This window comes from Sinocyclocheilus grahami, unplaced genomic scaffold (genome assembly GCF_001515645.1).
Source record: "Sinocyclocheilus grahami isolate Dianchi unplaced genomic scaffold, SAMN03320097.WGS_v1.1 scaffold1183.1, whole genome shotgun sequence".
Classification (NCBI taxonomy): domain Eukaryota; kingdom Metazoa; phylum Chordata; class Actinopteri; order Cypriniformes; family Cyprinidae; genus Sinocyclocheilus; species Sinocyclocheilus grahami.
The window spans coordinates 17,162-34,445 of record NW_015506362.1 but is presented as its reverse complement, the minus strand read 5'-3'; the positions used below and the strand labels follow the sequence as shown (position 1 = coordinate 34,445).

The 17,284-nt window shown below is 34.3% G+C and overlaps 1 protein-coding gene across 1 annotated transcript in view; it reads right to left on the bottom strand.

Annotated features, from left to right (window-relative positions):
- Positions 1 to 17,284, bottom strand: part of LOC107567712 (mitogen-activated protein kinase kinase kinase 13-like) — a 32,344-nt gene that overhangs the window by 7,741 nt on the left and 7,319 nt on the right. Inside the window, exons 2-7 of the mRNA XM_016253454.1 lie at positions 6,316 to 7,009; positions 4,019 to 4,202; positions 3,730 to 3,921; positions 1,840 to 1,998; positions 1,333 to 1,491; positions 111 to 123 (exon numbers count right to left, since the gene is read on the bottom strand). Coding sequence (XP_016108940.1) covers positions 111 to 123; positions 1,333 to 1,491; positions 1,840 to 1,998; positions 3,730 to 3,921; positions 4,019 to 4,202; positions 6,316 to 6,931 — 1,323 coding nt within the window. The 5' untranslated portion in view covers positions 6,932 to 7,009. The remainder of the gene's footprint in view (positions 1 to 110; positions 124 to 1,332; positions 1,492 to 1,839; positions 1,999 to 3,729; positions 3,922 to 4,018; positions 4,203 to 6,315; positions 7,010 to 17,284) is intronic.

Here is a 17,284-nt window from a genome sequence, read left to right as displayed (position 1 = left end):
CAAATTAAACCCTGCGGCTCATGACGATACATTGATGTGTAAAGACACGAAACGATCGGTCTGTGCAAGAAACTGAACAGTATTTATATCATTTTTTACCTCTGATCCACCGCAATGTCCGAACTGTCCAGAGCGCATTCACAACTTGCATAGTAGACATAGCTATATATATATAAGTAGATGTCTCATTAGTTACTGTTTCTATGGGCAGCGGGAATCTACTTATGTATTATGTATATATCTATGTCTACTATGCCAGAGCACGTACACGCGTCGGATGTTGTGAATGCGCTCAGGACAGTTCGGACATTGCGGTGAATCAGAGGTAAAAAATTATATCTTGCACAGAGCGATCGTTTCGTGTCTTAAGACATCAATGTATCGTCACGAGCCGCAGGGTTTAATTTGGTTTTGTTTGTGTATGTTTTTTTTACTCTCAAAGCCGTGATTCCCATCCACTTCCATTATATGACTGACAGACTGCAACGGTTTGAGTTAAAAATCTCCGTTTGTGTTCTACTGAAGAAACAAAGTCACTACATCTTGGATGCCCTGGGGGTAAACAGATAAACATCACATTTTCATTTGTGGGTGAACTATCCCTTTAATAATCACCTTACTAACTATTATTAAGCATCAAATCACGTATTTATTGAGGTAAAAGTCATAGTTAAGAGTTAGTTAATAGTGAGAATTGTTCCCTGAACTAAAGTGTGACCATTAAAACTATTAAAAAATGTTTTTGGTAATTGAAATAAAGCTGAAATAAATTTTAATATAAATATTAGATAAAAAAATGTAAAATTAGAAATGTCAACTAGCTGATATAAAATTCTAACTAAAACTTGAGAGGCACTTTCTGTGTGTGTGTATGCTTCAGTGTCTGCGCTCAGAAAACTGGACCGAATTGAGCTCTCTCTTGCGTCGTCAGATTTATCTATATGTCTGCTCTTTTCTTACTCCCACATATTGACATTTTTGAACGTTTTATGAGACGTAAGTGTATGTTAGCTTATGTCCCGCCGGTTCATATGTACGCATCTAACCTCTGAACCATGCAGCAGATTCGTTCTGAATGAATCTCTTCCCAAATCGTCCCTTCCTAACATTTTCGTCTCGTATTTATTCGTTGCCGAAAATGTCAATAGATTTACGTCATAGCTTTTGTAATTCAAAAATAGTTTTATTTCATTATAGTCTCGTTGTCGTTGGTGAAAAAATTAACATTGTACAGTATTCCGTTCATATGTGTAGCTTTATTCCGTAAACATTAACAGTGGTCTTCCCTATTATAAGAACAGCACAGAAGCGTGTGTAGATGAAGAGTCTCACCAGGTCTGTTTCATGAGGATCTTGAAGCCGTCGGGACAGGTGGACGGCACAGGCAGATGGAGGCTGTTACTCCCCACACCCCAGATGATGGCAGACGAGTCCACGTCCTTATAGGGGATCTCACCAGTCAGCAGCTCCCATAACACCACCCCGAATGACCTACAAACACACAAAAATCAGCATTCACAGCTTACACTACACACACTACTGCTCTAACGCTTGAGTTCTTAATATTTCTGAAAGAAGCCTCTTATGCTCACCAAGGCTGTATTTATTTGATCAAAAATACTGTAAAAATAATGAAATATTATTACAATTTAAGTAACAGTTTTCTATGTGAATATATTGTAAAATGTAATTTATTTCTGTGATCAAAGCTGAATTTTCAGCATCATTACTCCACTCTTCAGTGTCACATGATCTTCAGAAATCATTCTAATATGCTGATTTGCTGCTCGAGAAACAATTCTGATTATTATCGATATCACTGCATTAGCTCACACTCACCAAATATCTACTTTCTCCGACACCGGCTCATTCCGGATCACTTCGGGAGCCATCCAGGCCACCGTACCGGCAAATGACATCTTCATACTCTTGTCACTGAGCTCTTTAGATGTTCCAAAGTCTGAGATCTTCACGTTGTCATTTTGAGTGACTAGCACACTGCAAAAGAAAACACACACAAACGCATGACACGATGCTGTCCGTTTATTTCCATATATACTGTAAGTGATTTGAGATTTGTTAAGTGTTTTTGAGCGTTTTATGCATCTGATAAAGTAAGCATTTTTGTTAATTGAAATAAAGCTGAGAATAAAAGAAAACATAAATATTAAGTGAAAAACCGAACCCTGGTATTGTTAAAAATCTGGGTACAGCTGTTGTGAAACCTTTTGGATTCAATGCAATTGCTCACTAAGATGAAAATAAATAAATAAACAAAAATAGCAAACCTTTAACCTTTAATCTTTTTTTTGTAATGTGTGGGAACCTTTAATAGTTCCCATACATTACAAAAAATGAGAACATGCTTTTTTTAAACTATTTAATAATTATTTTATTAACATTTAACAATATAAAGGGGTAATATGATGAGATTTAAATTTTTCCTTCCTCTTTGGTGTAGAGTAGCGCTTGTTTGTCATTTCTCCAATCACAAATGCAGACATGGTTTTAGGTTTACGCGACACGATGCAATGCAACGCGTAAAAAAAACAGTATAAATCATTATAATCCGTAATTATGTCCCCACTGGATGCAACAAATGCCTCGTTTATAATGGGTTTTAATGTTTTGTCTCATCGCTACGGGACACAGCATCACAGTATGGTGAGGGGCGTAACATTTCCGTCACACGCTTGAGGAATTCAGCCAATCACAACGCACTGGATAGCTGGCCAATCACAGCACATCTCGCTTTTCAGACCGATGAGTTTTGTAAAAATCGACACGTTTCAGAAAGGCGGGGCATAGAGGAGAAACAATAATGTACAGTATGTGGAAAATAATGTGTTTTTTTAACCTTAAACCGCATAAACACATTTCATTACACCAAATACACAAAATAATGTTCTTTTTAGCAACACCATATGACCCCTTTAATAATATTTAACAATTATTTTGTAACATGTTTTAAAGCAGAAGTAGTGTAGAAAAGCACTTATTCTGTGTGCTTTCCTAAAGCTTAAACAGTAGAGCATTGCACTCGCAACACCAGGATCATGGGTTCGAGTCCCAGCTAAAGTAACAGGCATGAACTGAAAATGAACCATCAATGCAGTGTACATTTCTTCAGATAAAAGCATCTGCCAAATGCATAAAAGTAAATGTAAATACCCTTAGAGGGTAGTTGAAATTGACCCATGAACATAATAATTGTAATATAAATTTTGTATACATATTACACAAAACTTTAGTGTGTCAAAACTTTGCATGCATGTTCATGATCCTAAATAAGGAAAAAGTCACAAAATATCAAGAAAATATATCATTGGTTAACCAATATTTCCAACAACTCAAAAATCGAGGTGGGTCAAATTAACTGACAACACAATTTGCATTAAACCTTAATTAAAAACAATTATAATAATAATAATTTGCCTTGGCAACTAAATTGGAGTCCTAAAATGAAATAGTATGTTTTAAAACAATTTAACCTTTTAAACAGAAGCAGTGTGGAAAAGTACTTATTCTGTGTGCTTTCTTGAAGCTTTCAAAGAAAATTAAACTAATACAGAAAAAAAATTATTAAGGCTAAAAAATAAATAAATAACTAAAAGTAACACAAAATAATAAAAAACATATAAAATTACAAACACTTTGACTAAAAAAATAAAAGCCAATTCAAATGTAAATAATAGTAAATAAACAATCCTAAAATCCCACAGGTCTTACTTTGGTGATTTGAGGTCTCTGTGGATGATCTTGTGGAGGTGCAGGTAGTTCATGCCGCTGGCGATCCCTGAGGCCCAGTCCACCAGCAGCCGTGGTGTGATCTTACGACCGGCCCTGAGAACCTCGTACAGCTGCCCTTGAGCACAATACTCCATGATGATGCAGTAACACGGGGCCTGCGTGCAAATACCCCTAAAATACAAACAGCACACTTTAGTTGTGTTCACTGCACTCAGAAACTGAAAACTGAGCATTTACAGCCACAATCTGGTCATGCATTGTGACCTACTTGAAGCTGATGATGTTGGGGTGCTTCAGCTTCCGCAGGTGTTTGATATCCGTCTCCTTCTGCTCTCTGACTTTCTTGATGGCGACCTCTTCGGAGCATAACTTTCCGAGGAACACGGCGCCCTGAGCTCCGCTGCCTAGCCACTGCAGCTCAGAGATCTCCTCAAACGGCACCTCCCACATGTCTACTGACCAATCAGAACACACCATCAACATAGCGTACAACAAAACTACAGCAAAGATCAGTTTAAAGGGACAGGTTCACCCAAATATGAAAATTCTGTTGTTTAGTTGAACACAAAAGAAGATATTTTGAAGAATGCGGGTAACTGAACAGTTGACGGTAGCCATTGATGTCCATTTTTCCATACTATGGAAGTCAATGGCTGCCAGCAACAGCTTGGTTATCAACATTCTTCAAAATATCTTCTTTTATGTTCAACAGAACAAAGAAACTCATACAGGTGTGGAACAACTTGAGGGTGAGTAAATGATTACAGAATTTGGATTTTCAGAACACATTTTTGCATTCCACTGCATTGCTTTTCCATTGTTTTTCTATGTAAACATGCACTAGACCAGGGGTGGCAACTCACCTGCCTGTAGCTTCCTAGTAACTGTTCAGACCATGATTAGCTTGTTCAGGTGTGTTTGATTAGGGTTGAAGCAAAACTCTGCAGGGCTGCGGCTCTCCAGGACCGATGTTCGCCACCCCTGCACTAGACGGACGTCTTTGATCGTTGTGCTCGCGTCTTGCATCATTATAGCGCTTTGTGCATTCTAAAACTGCCTCTCAAGATGTTTTTTTTCATTCCACTGCCATGCTTCTTGTGTTTCTACTGTGATGGTTTTAAGGCTACAATGGTATCTAGAGCAGCGAATCAAGAACCAGTTCGATTTTTGCTATTTTGATTTTGTGTTGACTTTGTAGACCATGAAGTAAAAGTTAAAATTAAATTAAAGCAATGAAAAACTGTCAATTTTGACCTGTCATTTAATGATCACACTAATATGCAGGTAAACGAAGTATTTAATTTTTATTTCAAGTGATTATTTTTTTATATTTTTTTATTTTAAAAGCATTTTACTTCTTTAATTTTACTTTTTTATGATTTAATTAAGTATTAGCTTTTCATCAACTCACAAACCCCAGTTTGAGAAACCCTGACTTAAAGTAATGTTTAATGCATTTAATGTTGTTGATAACAAACAATGAAATATGTTTTCTTTCTTTTCATATTTTTATATCAATATGGTACAAAATAATCCTATTCAAATATATGTAATAAACGAGTTAGGTCAAAAGTAATCTAAAAGTAATCAAAAAATAAATCAGAATACATTACCTAAAATGTGTAATTTACTAGATTACATTACTAACTACAATTTTTGGTAACACTTTATTTAACATCACCCTAAAGTAAAAACAGTAAATTATACATAATTACATACATAATTATTATTACTTAAATGCTACTATTACTTAAATGTATAATTACTATAGTTGACTATTTGCATGTTTATGTGTCCGATAACCGATATGCAGAACCGACATTCATTTATTGTTTTACTTCTGTTTTTTACACAATTACTAAAGTAATTACATGCATAATTACTATTACTTAAATGTTACTATTACTTAAATGTATAATTACTAGAGATTGAGTTTTTATAACCGATATAGATTATTTGCATGTTTATGTGCCCTATAACCAATATAAAGAACCAATATTTATAATTTTTTTTTTTATTCTGATTGTAGCACAATGTTAACAAAATATTGGTAGATTTGATATTACAAAACCAATATCCGATTACGGAAAAATGCTTAAATATTGGGGAAAAACTAACATTTTTGGTAACATTTTATTTTACAGTGTACTTGTTACTTGTGTTTTTACTAAAGTAAAAACAGTAAATTATGCATAATTACTATTACTTAAATGTATAATTACTAGAGATCAATTTCTTTATAACCAATATCGATTGTTTGCATATTTATGTGCCTGATAACCGATATGCAGAACCGATATTTATTAACTTTTTTACTTCTGTTTTTAACGCAATGATGACAACATATCGGTGGATTCAATATTACAAAACCGATGTCAAAACCGAAAAATGCTTAAATATCTGGAAAAATATCGGTAAAACCAATTATCGGCCGATCTCTAATAATTACACTGTAACAAGGACACCTAAAAAATAAACTGTAACTCAATTTTCATTTTGTAATTTGTAATCAGTATCTAATGGACTACAATCTGTAAGTAGCACTTCATACTCGTCGTCACTAACCTTGCTGCTGAAGTTTGTACTCAGTCGAGTATGTTTTCCCGATAATATTCCACACGGGTCTCAAACATCCGAACAGCCCCTCTAGGAATCCGCCGCTTCCCGTCCCGGCTCTATGAAAGTGCAGTTTGATGTCATCATGTGGATGGTGGTGCGTGTCGTCCCCGCTGTGGTCCATCGGACACCCGCCCTCCTGGTTTTTTTCCTCCCCGCCGCTTCCGCAGCCTCCCTGACCGCAGGACCCCGGCGTCTCGGCCTCCTCGTGCTCCTGCAGCTGCAGCACACTGTTTTCGAAGTGTCCCTGCTCCCGCGTCGAGTCCTCGCTGAGGGCCGTGCACGGCGGGCTGGTGCCACCCGGCTCGGCGTCCCTGCAGGGGGGCTGCAGCTGTTGCAGCGGCATGGGAAGGGTGGTGGGAGGAGCCAAGTCTGCGATGATCTGCGGTGGAGGTGGTGCTGGCGGAAGCAGCGCTTGAGGAGAAATGTTACTGTTGGTTTTCTTCATGGAGTCACCGACGACCGTGAGCTTCAGCTCCTCCTTCAGCTTCCCCACCAGCAGGCTGCTACAGGACGTCCAGGACAGCACCTCCGGGGAGCTTCCCATGGTGCTGTGCGTGTGCATGGGCAGATGCCCTCCTCACCCAACGGGAAATGAGCGGCAAGGCTTTACAGATGAATTCTGTTGGGGTTTATGACACACCTGCATGAGAAAGACAGAGACAATCATGCATTTAAAAACAACCTGATGGGTGCAACTTAACAAAACTGAACTGTTTTTTTGACTTTTTGAATATGAACTGTTTCAACTTGAACATGGAATATGATGCTGAAAGAAAAACACCAAAACAATGAGAAATGAGTGCTGATTTAAAAAGTTAGGTGTCTGCATGTTGCAAAGTTAACACAATTCTTTAATAAAAGTAACATTATACAGAACACAGAAATATAGAGTAAAAGAGGCAATTTAATTAGATTGAACTTTTTAATGCACAGTTTTTGGTAATGAATGAATTATGTAATTTTCTGGATCTACAGTAATTCTATTTCTTTTTTATTTATTTAATTGTATTATAAAAATGATATAATGAATCCTTTTTAGTAATTAATTAATTATGTAATTTCATATTTACAATAATTAATTTTTTATATCTAATTTTATTGTAAAAAAATATATACATTAATGAATTTGAATATATAAAAATATTTAAAAGACCTGTTTTTGACATTTAAACATCATTTATTTGAAATATATATCTTTTGTGCCATTATAAACTTTTACTGTTATTATACACCTTTACTGTGACTTTTGATAATTTTACAGCACCTTTGCTGAATGTAAGTATTCATTTCTTTCTAAAAAAAATTATTATAAATATATTATAATTAAAAAATTTGATATATTGAGTAGATCGCAATGCATTCTGGGATCACCTTTTCTATTAAGCTTGCAATGGTGTGCAATGCTGACTCAGAATTTTTGACCAGCCTTTGCAACTGATGCCTTAAAAAGTCGCCAACACAGGCAGCTCACTAGGTTTCGAAACAGAGCACGTTAAAAAATATCCTTAATGAATTTGAGAAATATAAGCACTCGTTTAAAACAGCAACTACAGCTCTGACTGCTAAATAAAGACTGAAACGGTTGATCATTTTAATTTCCAATCTCATTCCGCACACAGCGCGAGAGGGATTGGAGGCATTTGCATTAATGATGATTATCTCTTTAGAGAGAGAGATAATTCCAGGAAGCTGTCGTTGTGATCCGGTCTCTGTTGATCGAATGTGTTAGTGCTGCTTTGAGATTAAAGCAGAGTGAGTATTAGAAGCTCTGAGAGCCAAACATCTGGCACACATCGCTCACACACACACACACACACACACACACACACACACAGAGAGAGAGAGTCACTGAGGACGAACATCCCATAATCTGCTGCTGTAGTTACACAGCCATAATTTTGCCTGCATTAGTGTCCGAACCAAAGGTCGGCAGCCTTTATGATGTGACATAATCACAAAATATATACAGACCAACAGTCAGAAGTTTCTATTTTCCTCATGTTAGAATAACAGTGAAGAGATTACGTCTGATTTGACCTTCTTCTTTGTCTGGCGCTGTTCACTCTGGACATTCATTAACCAACTTCATCAGGTGTTTTTAAATGCTAGTGAAGACAAAGATATATATATATATATATATATATATACACACACACACACACACACAAAATAAAAGGGATCATGAAAATCACGTTTTTTAAATTTAGTTCTGTCTTGAATTTCACATAATGGATGTTTATATATACTCCACAAGACAAAATAATAACTGAATTTATAAAAATGACCCCGTTCAAAATTTACACACCCTTGAATATTAATACTGTGTGTCATTTCCTGGATGATCCACGATGTTTTTATGTTTTGTGATAGTTGTTCATGAGTCCCTTGTTGGTCATGAACAGTTCAACTGTCTGCTGTTCTTCAGAAAAATCCCCCAGCTCCTGCACACTCTTTGGTTTTCCAGCATCTTCTGCATTTCTGAACCCTTTCCAACAGTGACTGTATGATTTTGAGATCCATCTTTTCAAACTGAGGACAACTGAGGGACTCATACATAACAATTGCAAAAGGTGAAAACATCTACTGATGCTCAAGAAGGCAACACGATGCATTAAGAGGATGATGATGACGTGTAAATTTTTCTTATTTTGATTAAAGATCATATTTTTTTCATTTAGTACTGCACTTCAGAAGCTACATAAATACATACATGTTTCCCAGAAGACAAAATAAGGACAATTTACCCTGATCACCTAATTCAAAGTTTTTCCAAAAATTAAAAAAGGCTCTTAATGCATCGTGTTGCCTTCTTGACCAAAGACTCCTGGTCAAAACAAACAGACAGAAACAGATTGTGGGTAACACACATACTGATAGACCTCGAACAGCTGCTGTACTCTCAGTCACTATTGATCATTACGACCAAACAACCGTCCGGTTACCAAAGCAAAACTCAAACAAATCCCAGACCGACAGACACATGACCTGTGAAAAGAACAGCTCTGTTTATCAAGTCATTTCCTTACAAAACCAACGCATGCGTATATACTGTACAGGATATTAGATACGGGAATCATTTTCAGAACAAACCAAAAAATAAATAAATAAATAAATGGAACTGAATTAATGTCGAAATTTCAATAACATAAATGCAATAATTCTATTGCCGTGTTCTCACTTGTTGGATAAAATAAAATAAAATAAAGCATGAATTAGTATAGTCTAATTCAAATGATTCTTATGAATAATTTTTTGAATGAATCAGTCTTGAACTCTTATGATAATGTGCAGGTACAAATACAGATTTAGTAACAAATGGAATTTTAATGTTAAAAATCTAACCAACTAAAACATTATTTCTAAACTTTTCCTTTAACTTCAGTGTTTTCTCAAAAGTAATGAAAGAATCATTAAGGAATCAAAACTAGAATCATTAAATTACTGTTAATTGTCATCACTGTCAGTGTATTTTATAATATTGTGAATAAATTCATATTTTATTTATATATACACATTTATATATAAGAAGTTACAGGTCTGTGAGAGCCAGAAATCTTGCTTGTTTGTAGGTGACCAAATACTTATTTTACCGAGGAATTTACCAATTAATTCTTTAAAAATCCTACAATGTGATTTTCTGGATTTTTTTCCTCATTTTGTCTCTCATAGTTGAGGTATACCTATGATGAAAATTACAGGCCTCTCTCATCTTTTTAAGTGGGAGAACTTGCACAATTGGTGGCTGACTAAATACTTTTTTGCCCCACTGTATATATTGTTTTTTATTTATGCAAAATTTATAGTAACAAATTGATATAAAAAAAATTGCCTAAATTCACTAAAAAAGTACTTCAAATTCAACATAGAATAAGTAATAATATATGTTGTTACTTCAAGCAACTGGTCGTGCTTGACTCAAAATTATAAGTTTAGTTAAGTTGAATATTTAAGTAATCTCAGCAAATTTTAGGTTGTTATAACTAATTGCAGCAAACAAAAATGTCAGTGTACATGCAAAAATCTGTTTTATTTTTATTTATGCAAAGTGTCAATATTTTTTGCGAACGTTTTTGGTGTGCTAAAATATGAAATGCAAAACATGGCGTTTGTATCCAACTAATGGCATTATGAACTGAAATTTTGCATTCGAGGATGAACAGGTATTATCATGGGAATCCAGAGCTCCTTCAGAAAGCTGCCGTGAAACAGCAAAACTTCAGCAAAGATCAGAGTCCATCAGAGCTGGAGAAAGAGGAGAGATCTGAGCAGCGCTTTTCCACTTCTGATAGACTTAATGAGAAACAGCAGCTCACACACAAACCTGAACACATCTGACCAGCTGCTAATCACAATTCATTACTACGTCCCAACCATGCAGCACCATACAGCAGCTTCAGATTTCTACATTAATGATTTAGTCAAATTATGGGCATTTTCCCTCAGTGAGGACTGCTGAGGATGAGCATGTTATGACTGATAACTGATAAATGGCTGATTTTATAAATCTACTTTGTAAAAAGAAAAAAACAAAAATACCTAAGCATTATACCATTATAGTGAACAGTATAAAAGACAAATTCATATTCCTTTTTAAGTCTAGAAGAGAAAAAGTATACTGTACTGTATTTGCACAAAATATCAATTCCTTAATGCTACAAAATATGATGGTAAAAGTAATGGAACTCTTTAATAAACAATACCAATGAAATTCCAATGAATACTAAAAGAAATGAAGAATAAATAAATAAAAACAAATTCATTTACTTTACTTTACTGCCCATTCTGTTTGTCACACATATAAATACATCCACATAAACACAACATTAAACAATAATAATAATAATAATAATAAAAGGTTTAGAACACTATAAAGCCAACCATTCTCTTAAATTACTTCAAAAATAGTGTGATTTAAACAGATAAATAAAAATAAAAAATAAAATAAAATAAAACCAAATGAACAAATATAGAATAAACAAACAAACAAATAAATAAAAACAAATAGATCAATAAGATAATCATACAATAAAAATTTTAATAAAAACAAATAGATAAATAAACAAATAAATAAATATAAACATAAATACTACTACTACTACTAATAATAATAATACAATAAATAAATAAAAACAAACAGATAAATAATAAATTACTAAAATAATAATAATTAATAATAATAAATAACCAAAAATAGATTAAAATAAATGAATAAATACATAAATAAGATAATGATAATACAATAAAAAATAAAAAAGCAAACAAACCGATAAAAATAAATAAGATATAATAATAATAATACAATAAAAAATAAACAAATAACAAACAACTATATAAAATTGGTGATTTAGGTAACATGGTGTTGATATATTGCTCATCCCTCCTACATTCAGTGGGGTATTAATGTGGGGTATTAGGGGTATTTCTGCGGAGTAAAGTGATCCGGTGAGTGGGTGTGATAGAGCTGCAGCAGCAGCGCATCAATAATGCATCACAAGCGGCTCACAGAACTCTGCCGAGAGTGCAGCGGGAAACTAGAGAGCGTCGCTCAGGTGACCGGCAAACACGTGTGTGTGTGTGTGTGTGTGTGTGTGTGTGTGTCTGCGTGTGTAATTCCACGCCGGCTCTGAGTTACAGTCTGGAGGGGAAAAAACACCAGTCCTGCCAAAATGCATGGTCAGATTGGACACACACACACACACACACACACACACACACACACACACACACACACACACACACACACACACACACAGTCGTCATGACAAAAGTTTAGTTCTGGTTGTACATCTGTAGTCCAGATCAGCCTGGCTGGATTCTGTGTCGATATCAATCTGAAGGCAGTGAATTATTCATTGGTTTGGGTGGCAGCACAGCTATAAATAATATCTGGACCTTTATCAGTGCACTTCCTGTCCAACTGGCAAACTAGCCCCGCCTACTGTCACTAATTAATTACTAGAAATAATATTATGAAGTATTTTTCTGGACCTACAGGTGTTAGATGATAACTGCTGAGAGCAACAGATTCAGAAAACAAGAGACAGAGACCTTCAAGACCTGTTATCTGCTAATCCACACTTCAACTTCCTGTTTCAATAGGAAATAAGTCAACACACGACAGGAAACGGTGATTTTCTTTAAATATACATTTGCTGAATAATGCCTCTAATTAGTGGTACAGTACTTTAACTTAAAAAAACAAAACATGCAATTAACATTTAAAGTCAATGTTGACTTTTCTAATGCAGGTTACTGCATTTTGCTAAAAGATTATGAAGACAAACAGTTTTCTTTGAAATTGTACACATTTAGTGCATTAAAAAATTAAATAGCCAACATAAATATTCATTTTGATTTCACACAGACATCAAGAAAAAGATTAAAATATGTTAAAATAATAAAAACAATAATAATAAATAATCTTGTTTAGTATTTTACTTTAAATTAAGGTGAAAATAATATTTAATAATCTAAAATAACATTACATAATAATAATTATAATAATAGTAATATTGAAACTCCATATGTTAGCAAAAATGATCTTCACAACCCCCATCCCTACTGCAGGAAAAGAAAATGTTCCTCAGCAGGATGAAAAGAAATTAATGAGTTACCCACACACACACACACAAACATGCGCGCACACACACACACACGCGCGCGCACAACACACATACACACACAAACACACACATACACACACATACACACACAAACACATAGGGGACGGGACAGCTGGTGGGTTTGATGGGAGGATCAGGTTCCTGTCGATGGTGGACAGAGACACACCTAAACCCCCACATCTGCCATGAGCAAATAATCCCACTGATACAAGAGGATGAACAATGCGCTGATGTTCCCTTGCGCTGCACCATTGTGAACTCTTATGTAAATAACATCCATCAGCAGGCCTAAAATAAACAGGTATGCATACTAGACAAAGAACATATGTAGAGTGCAGAGATTCAGACACACACACACACACACACACACACACACACACACACACACACACACACACACACACACGCACGCACGCACGCACACTCACTCACTCACTCACCAGCCCTTTACAATGCCCCTCAGGACAGGAATTATGGGTTGTGTGTGAGGTTGAATCTCTTATATTTTATATATATATATATATATATATATATATACAAATTCCACACTGAAGCTAGATAATTTTTTTTAATAGTAGAAATCAATCAATTTTATAATAAAATCAATTTTGGACATTTTAGTCAATGCTGAAAACGGAACTAAACACAATACAAAGAAGGGGTTTTCAATCCGTTTAATGCAACAGGCCCCAAATATGAATTTCCCATTTATAAAGGCTCATTTACACACTGTAAATAAATGAGAAAATGTTGACAAAAATAACAATACATTTACTGTATTAAAATATTTCATGTAAAAAATCTGGCAAATATTGTCAATAGAATATTATTACTACTAATAATTTGTTATTAAATAAGTTCTTTAAGTACATAAAACACTTTTTAAATAAATTAAAATATTTTACAAATATTTTAATGTATAATTCTGGAAAAGAATGGAAACAACATCATATTTTATATATTGCCTTTCAAATAATTAGATTATTTAATCTGAAAAATATTGCCAAAAATGAATTAGAAACCTATTTTATTAAAATACCATTTGTGGAAAAACTGGAAAATAATTTCTGAAATTAATAATAACTATAATAGAAATGAATTTTTTTTATGTATAATTCATTTTTATATTTAATTTGTGATTAATCATATGACTTCCAGCCAGTGTTTACAATGCAAAATAAAACTGCAATTTCTGTGTATTTTAACTTATTAATTTTGAAAACTCTTGGTCTAAACATAATGTACCAATGTGCTGTAACAGCTAATCATGATATTTCAGGGTCCCTGCCATAGCTAAGCCCAAACACACAGCGCTATTATCATACATGTCGGGATCCACAGCTGCCGCTACAACAAAGAGACAATCAGTCTGAGCTGAAAACTGCCCACAGCCTCCTCCAATCACACGCTGAGAGCTCATGACTGACAGCTGCGAGAGACCAATCAATCACAGGAACAATGAGCATCAGGATCCCACAGGACAGAGATCATCGTTTCAACATTCATCACTCTAATTGAGTTGTTGAGGCTTTTAGCCAATTACCAAGCGATTCCAATGGCAAAAATCTTTGAAAACGGATTCTGCTGCTGTAGAGATGACTTTTTATGCAATATAATACAAACATAGTCAATTTTTAATGCATGCATTTTTTTTTATTAATTTTCTTTTAGTTTTCAATTTCTGAATAATTACTTACAGTATATTAAATTTATAATGTTATGCAAATAAGCTACATTTTATTTTAAAATATTTGATCAAATTTAAAAGCAAAACAAAATTATTATTTTTCTTTTCCTATTGACACATTTCTTGTTTTGCTTCAAATGTGCTGATAGTTGGCAATTTCTGAATAATTACTTACAGTATATGAACTTTGCAATGTTATCAATGCAAAAGTTACGTCTTATTTTAATACATTTTATTAAAATTTAAAACAATTTTTTTCTTTCCCATTGAAATAGATTTATTGTTTTGCTTCTAATGTGCTTATAGTTTTCAATTTCTGAATAATTACTTACAGTATATGGAATTTATAATGTTATCAAAGCAAAATAAATTACATTTTATTTTAATACATTTTAAAGCAATTTTTTCTTTTCCCATTGACAAATATTTTAATAATAAACACTAGATTTATGCTTACAAATGAACGAACACATTTCTACTAATCAAATAGACAAATAAACATAATTGAGAATATATTCTATGGAAATAAACGTTTTAATTTTATGCAGTTTTGCTTTAAGTAAATGTTTCTTGTTTTTAAGAATGTTAAAATTATTTTTATAATTAATCTCATGATTCACAACCAGTGTTTGGAAAGTAAAATTAAATTGCAATAACGTAAATCTCTGCACTCTGCTCTGGGTAAGGACGTTGGGTTGTTTTAAACCAATTTGGGTTGAAAATTGGTCTTGATCTATAACCCAGCGGCACTGGGTTGGGAACGCGGACGTGAAAGAGAGCACGCACATCCCGTTAACATCGGACGACACCAGTGAGAGAAGCCGACATTTTCTCAGCGTCTTCAGATGGAAGCGAGTGCGAGTGAAAGATGGTTTATGGTAAGTAAAGATTAAAAATGTAAAGTCATCATTCATTGTTTGAGTCCGGTAGTATTTTGAGATTTCATGGAAGGTGGAAATATTCTGAAAAGAGCTTATATTGGAAAGCGGATGTCTTATGTCATATTGATGTCATATTGAATATGTTACAATATTTACATTTTTCAGGCGTTAAGAGAGGGTTATTAACATATGTACATGTTAATTCGTTATCTTCTTTTTCGCGGTTAAATTGAATGTAGTTAATAAAGTAATAAAGACTAGCCTGATTATTTTGAGGCTGATGAAGGGATAATTGTTAAAAGTAATGTTTTGCATGTAATGTTTCAGACTTGTTGAGCTTTGTGTCTTCATTGTGCCCGCGCTGGGAGTCAACGACACAGAAGCCTGCTTGTGTGAGGAGGAGGCGATTTTCTCCGCTTCTTCAGAAGAGAGGGAAAGACGGTTTAAGGCAAGTAAAGTTAAGAGTAAAAGAATGTTTGGTGTTTTTGTAGATGTTGAAAGCCAGAGGCATAGGAGAGCATTATTCTTCTGAGATTGATGCGAGTTATTTTTAGTAAATAAATGTTTCTGTTGTCTCCTGCCTGTTTACTTCACATTCTGATGCACGTATGATTACGTGTTCATATTTTATGCAAACTATTGATGTCTGTGTTTTTCATTGCAGAACTCAAACCAACTTTAGAGTTGTCTGATTTGGAGAGTCATCATTCTTGGTCTTCTTTTCTTAAAGGAATAGTTCACACACACACACAAAAAATCATTTACTTGCCCTCATGTCATTCCAAACTTAAAAGACTTTTGTCTATCTTTAGAACACAAATGAAGATATTTTAAATTTTCTCTCATCATTTTTTTTATCCATTGAATGTCTAGATAATCAAGCTTCAAAAATACAGTTATTGTAGAAGTAATCCATGCCAATATTTATATATGAATAAATCTTAAATTATATAATAGCGAACATGTCTGTTCAGAAGAAAATACTGGTTTGCCACACTTGCAATGGAGGACAAAAATTAAGAGAATATTAAATATATTTATTTGTGTTCCAAAAATTAGCAGAGTTTGTATGGGTTTGGAACAACACGGGGCAGAATAAATTATGACCATTTTAATTTTTTGGTGAACTAACCCTTTACAGAGCAGCCCACCAACTGAGCAGCCCACCAACTGGGTACTAAAGTAGCTTTCTGAAAGCAATATATTTATTTAAACAATATTACATGCCCTCACACTAGTGCTGCCCTAACCCTTTAAAGAGCAGCCCTCCACGTACATGAAAATTTGTGAAGTATGTGAATGTCATGTCTGTCTTAATGTTTCAGTAAAGAAGTAGCTTTCTGAAAGCAATATATTTATTTAAACAATATTACATGCCCTCACACTAGTGCTGCCATTACAGAGACATTAAACTAACACACAAATTATAAAACAGACCATTTACCTATCCTTACTGATGTGGATGCACCTCTATCTTGAAAATTCCAAATGTTTTTCTCTTTTTAGGCCGCTGATGAAGAACAGGTGGTGACTGAGATGAATGCTGGTCAAAGACGAGCATGTCCTTTCCCCCAAACTGATGCAACAGTGGTTTTAAAGGAGGAGGCTGCCCTGGATAATGTAAAAGATGTCACATACCTTTGCTGTGCTGATGGGGCTTCTTCATGACTACATCAATTATGCTAAAGAGATCATGAAAATTGGCAGCGATGCCTGATCTGTAT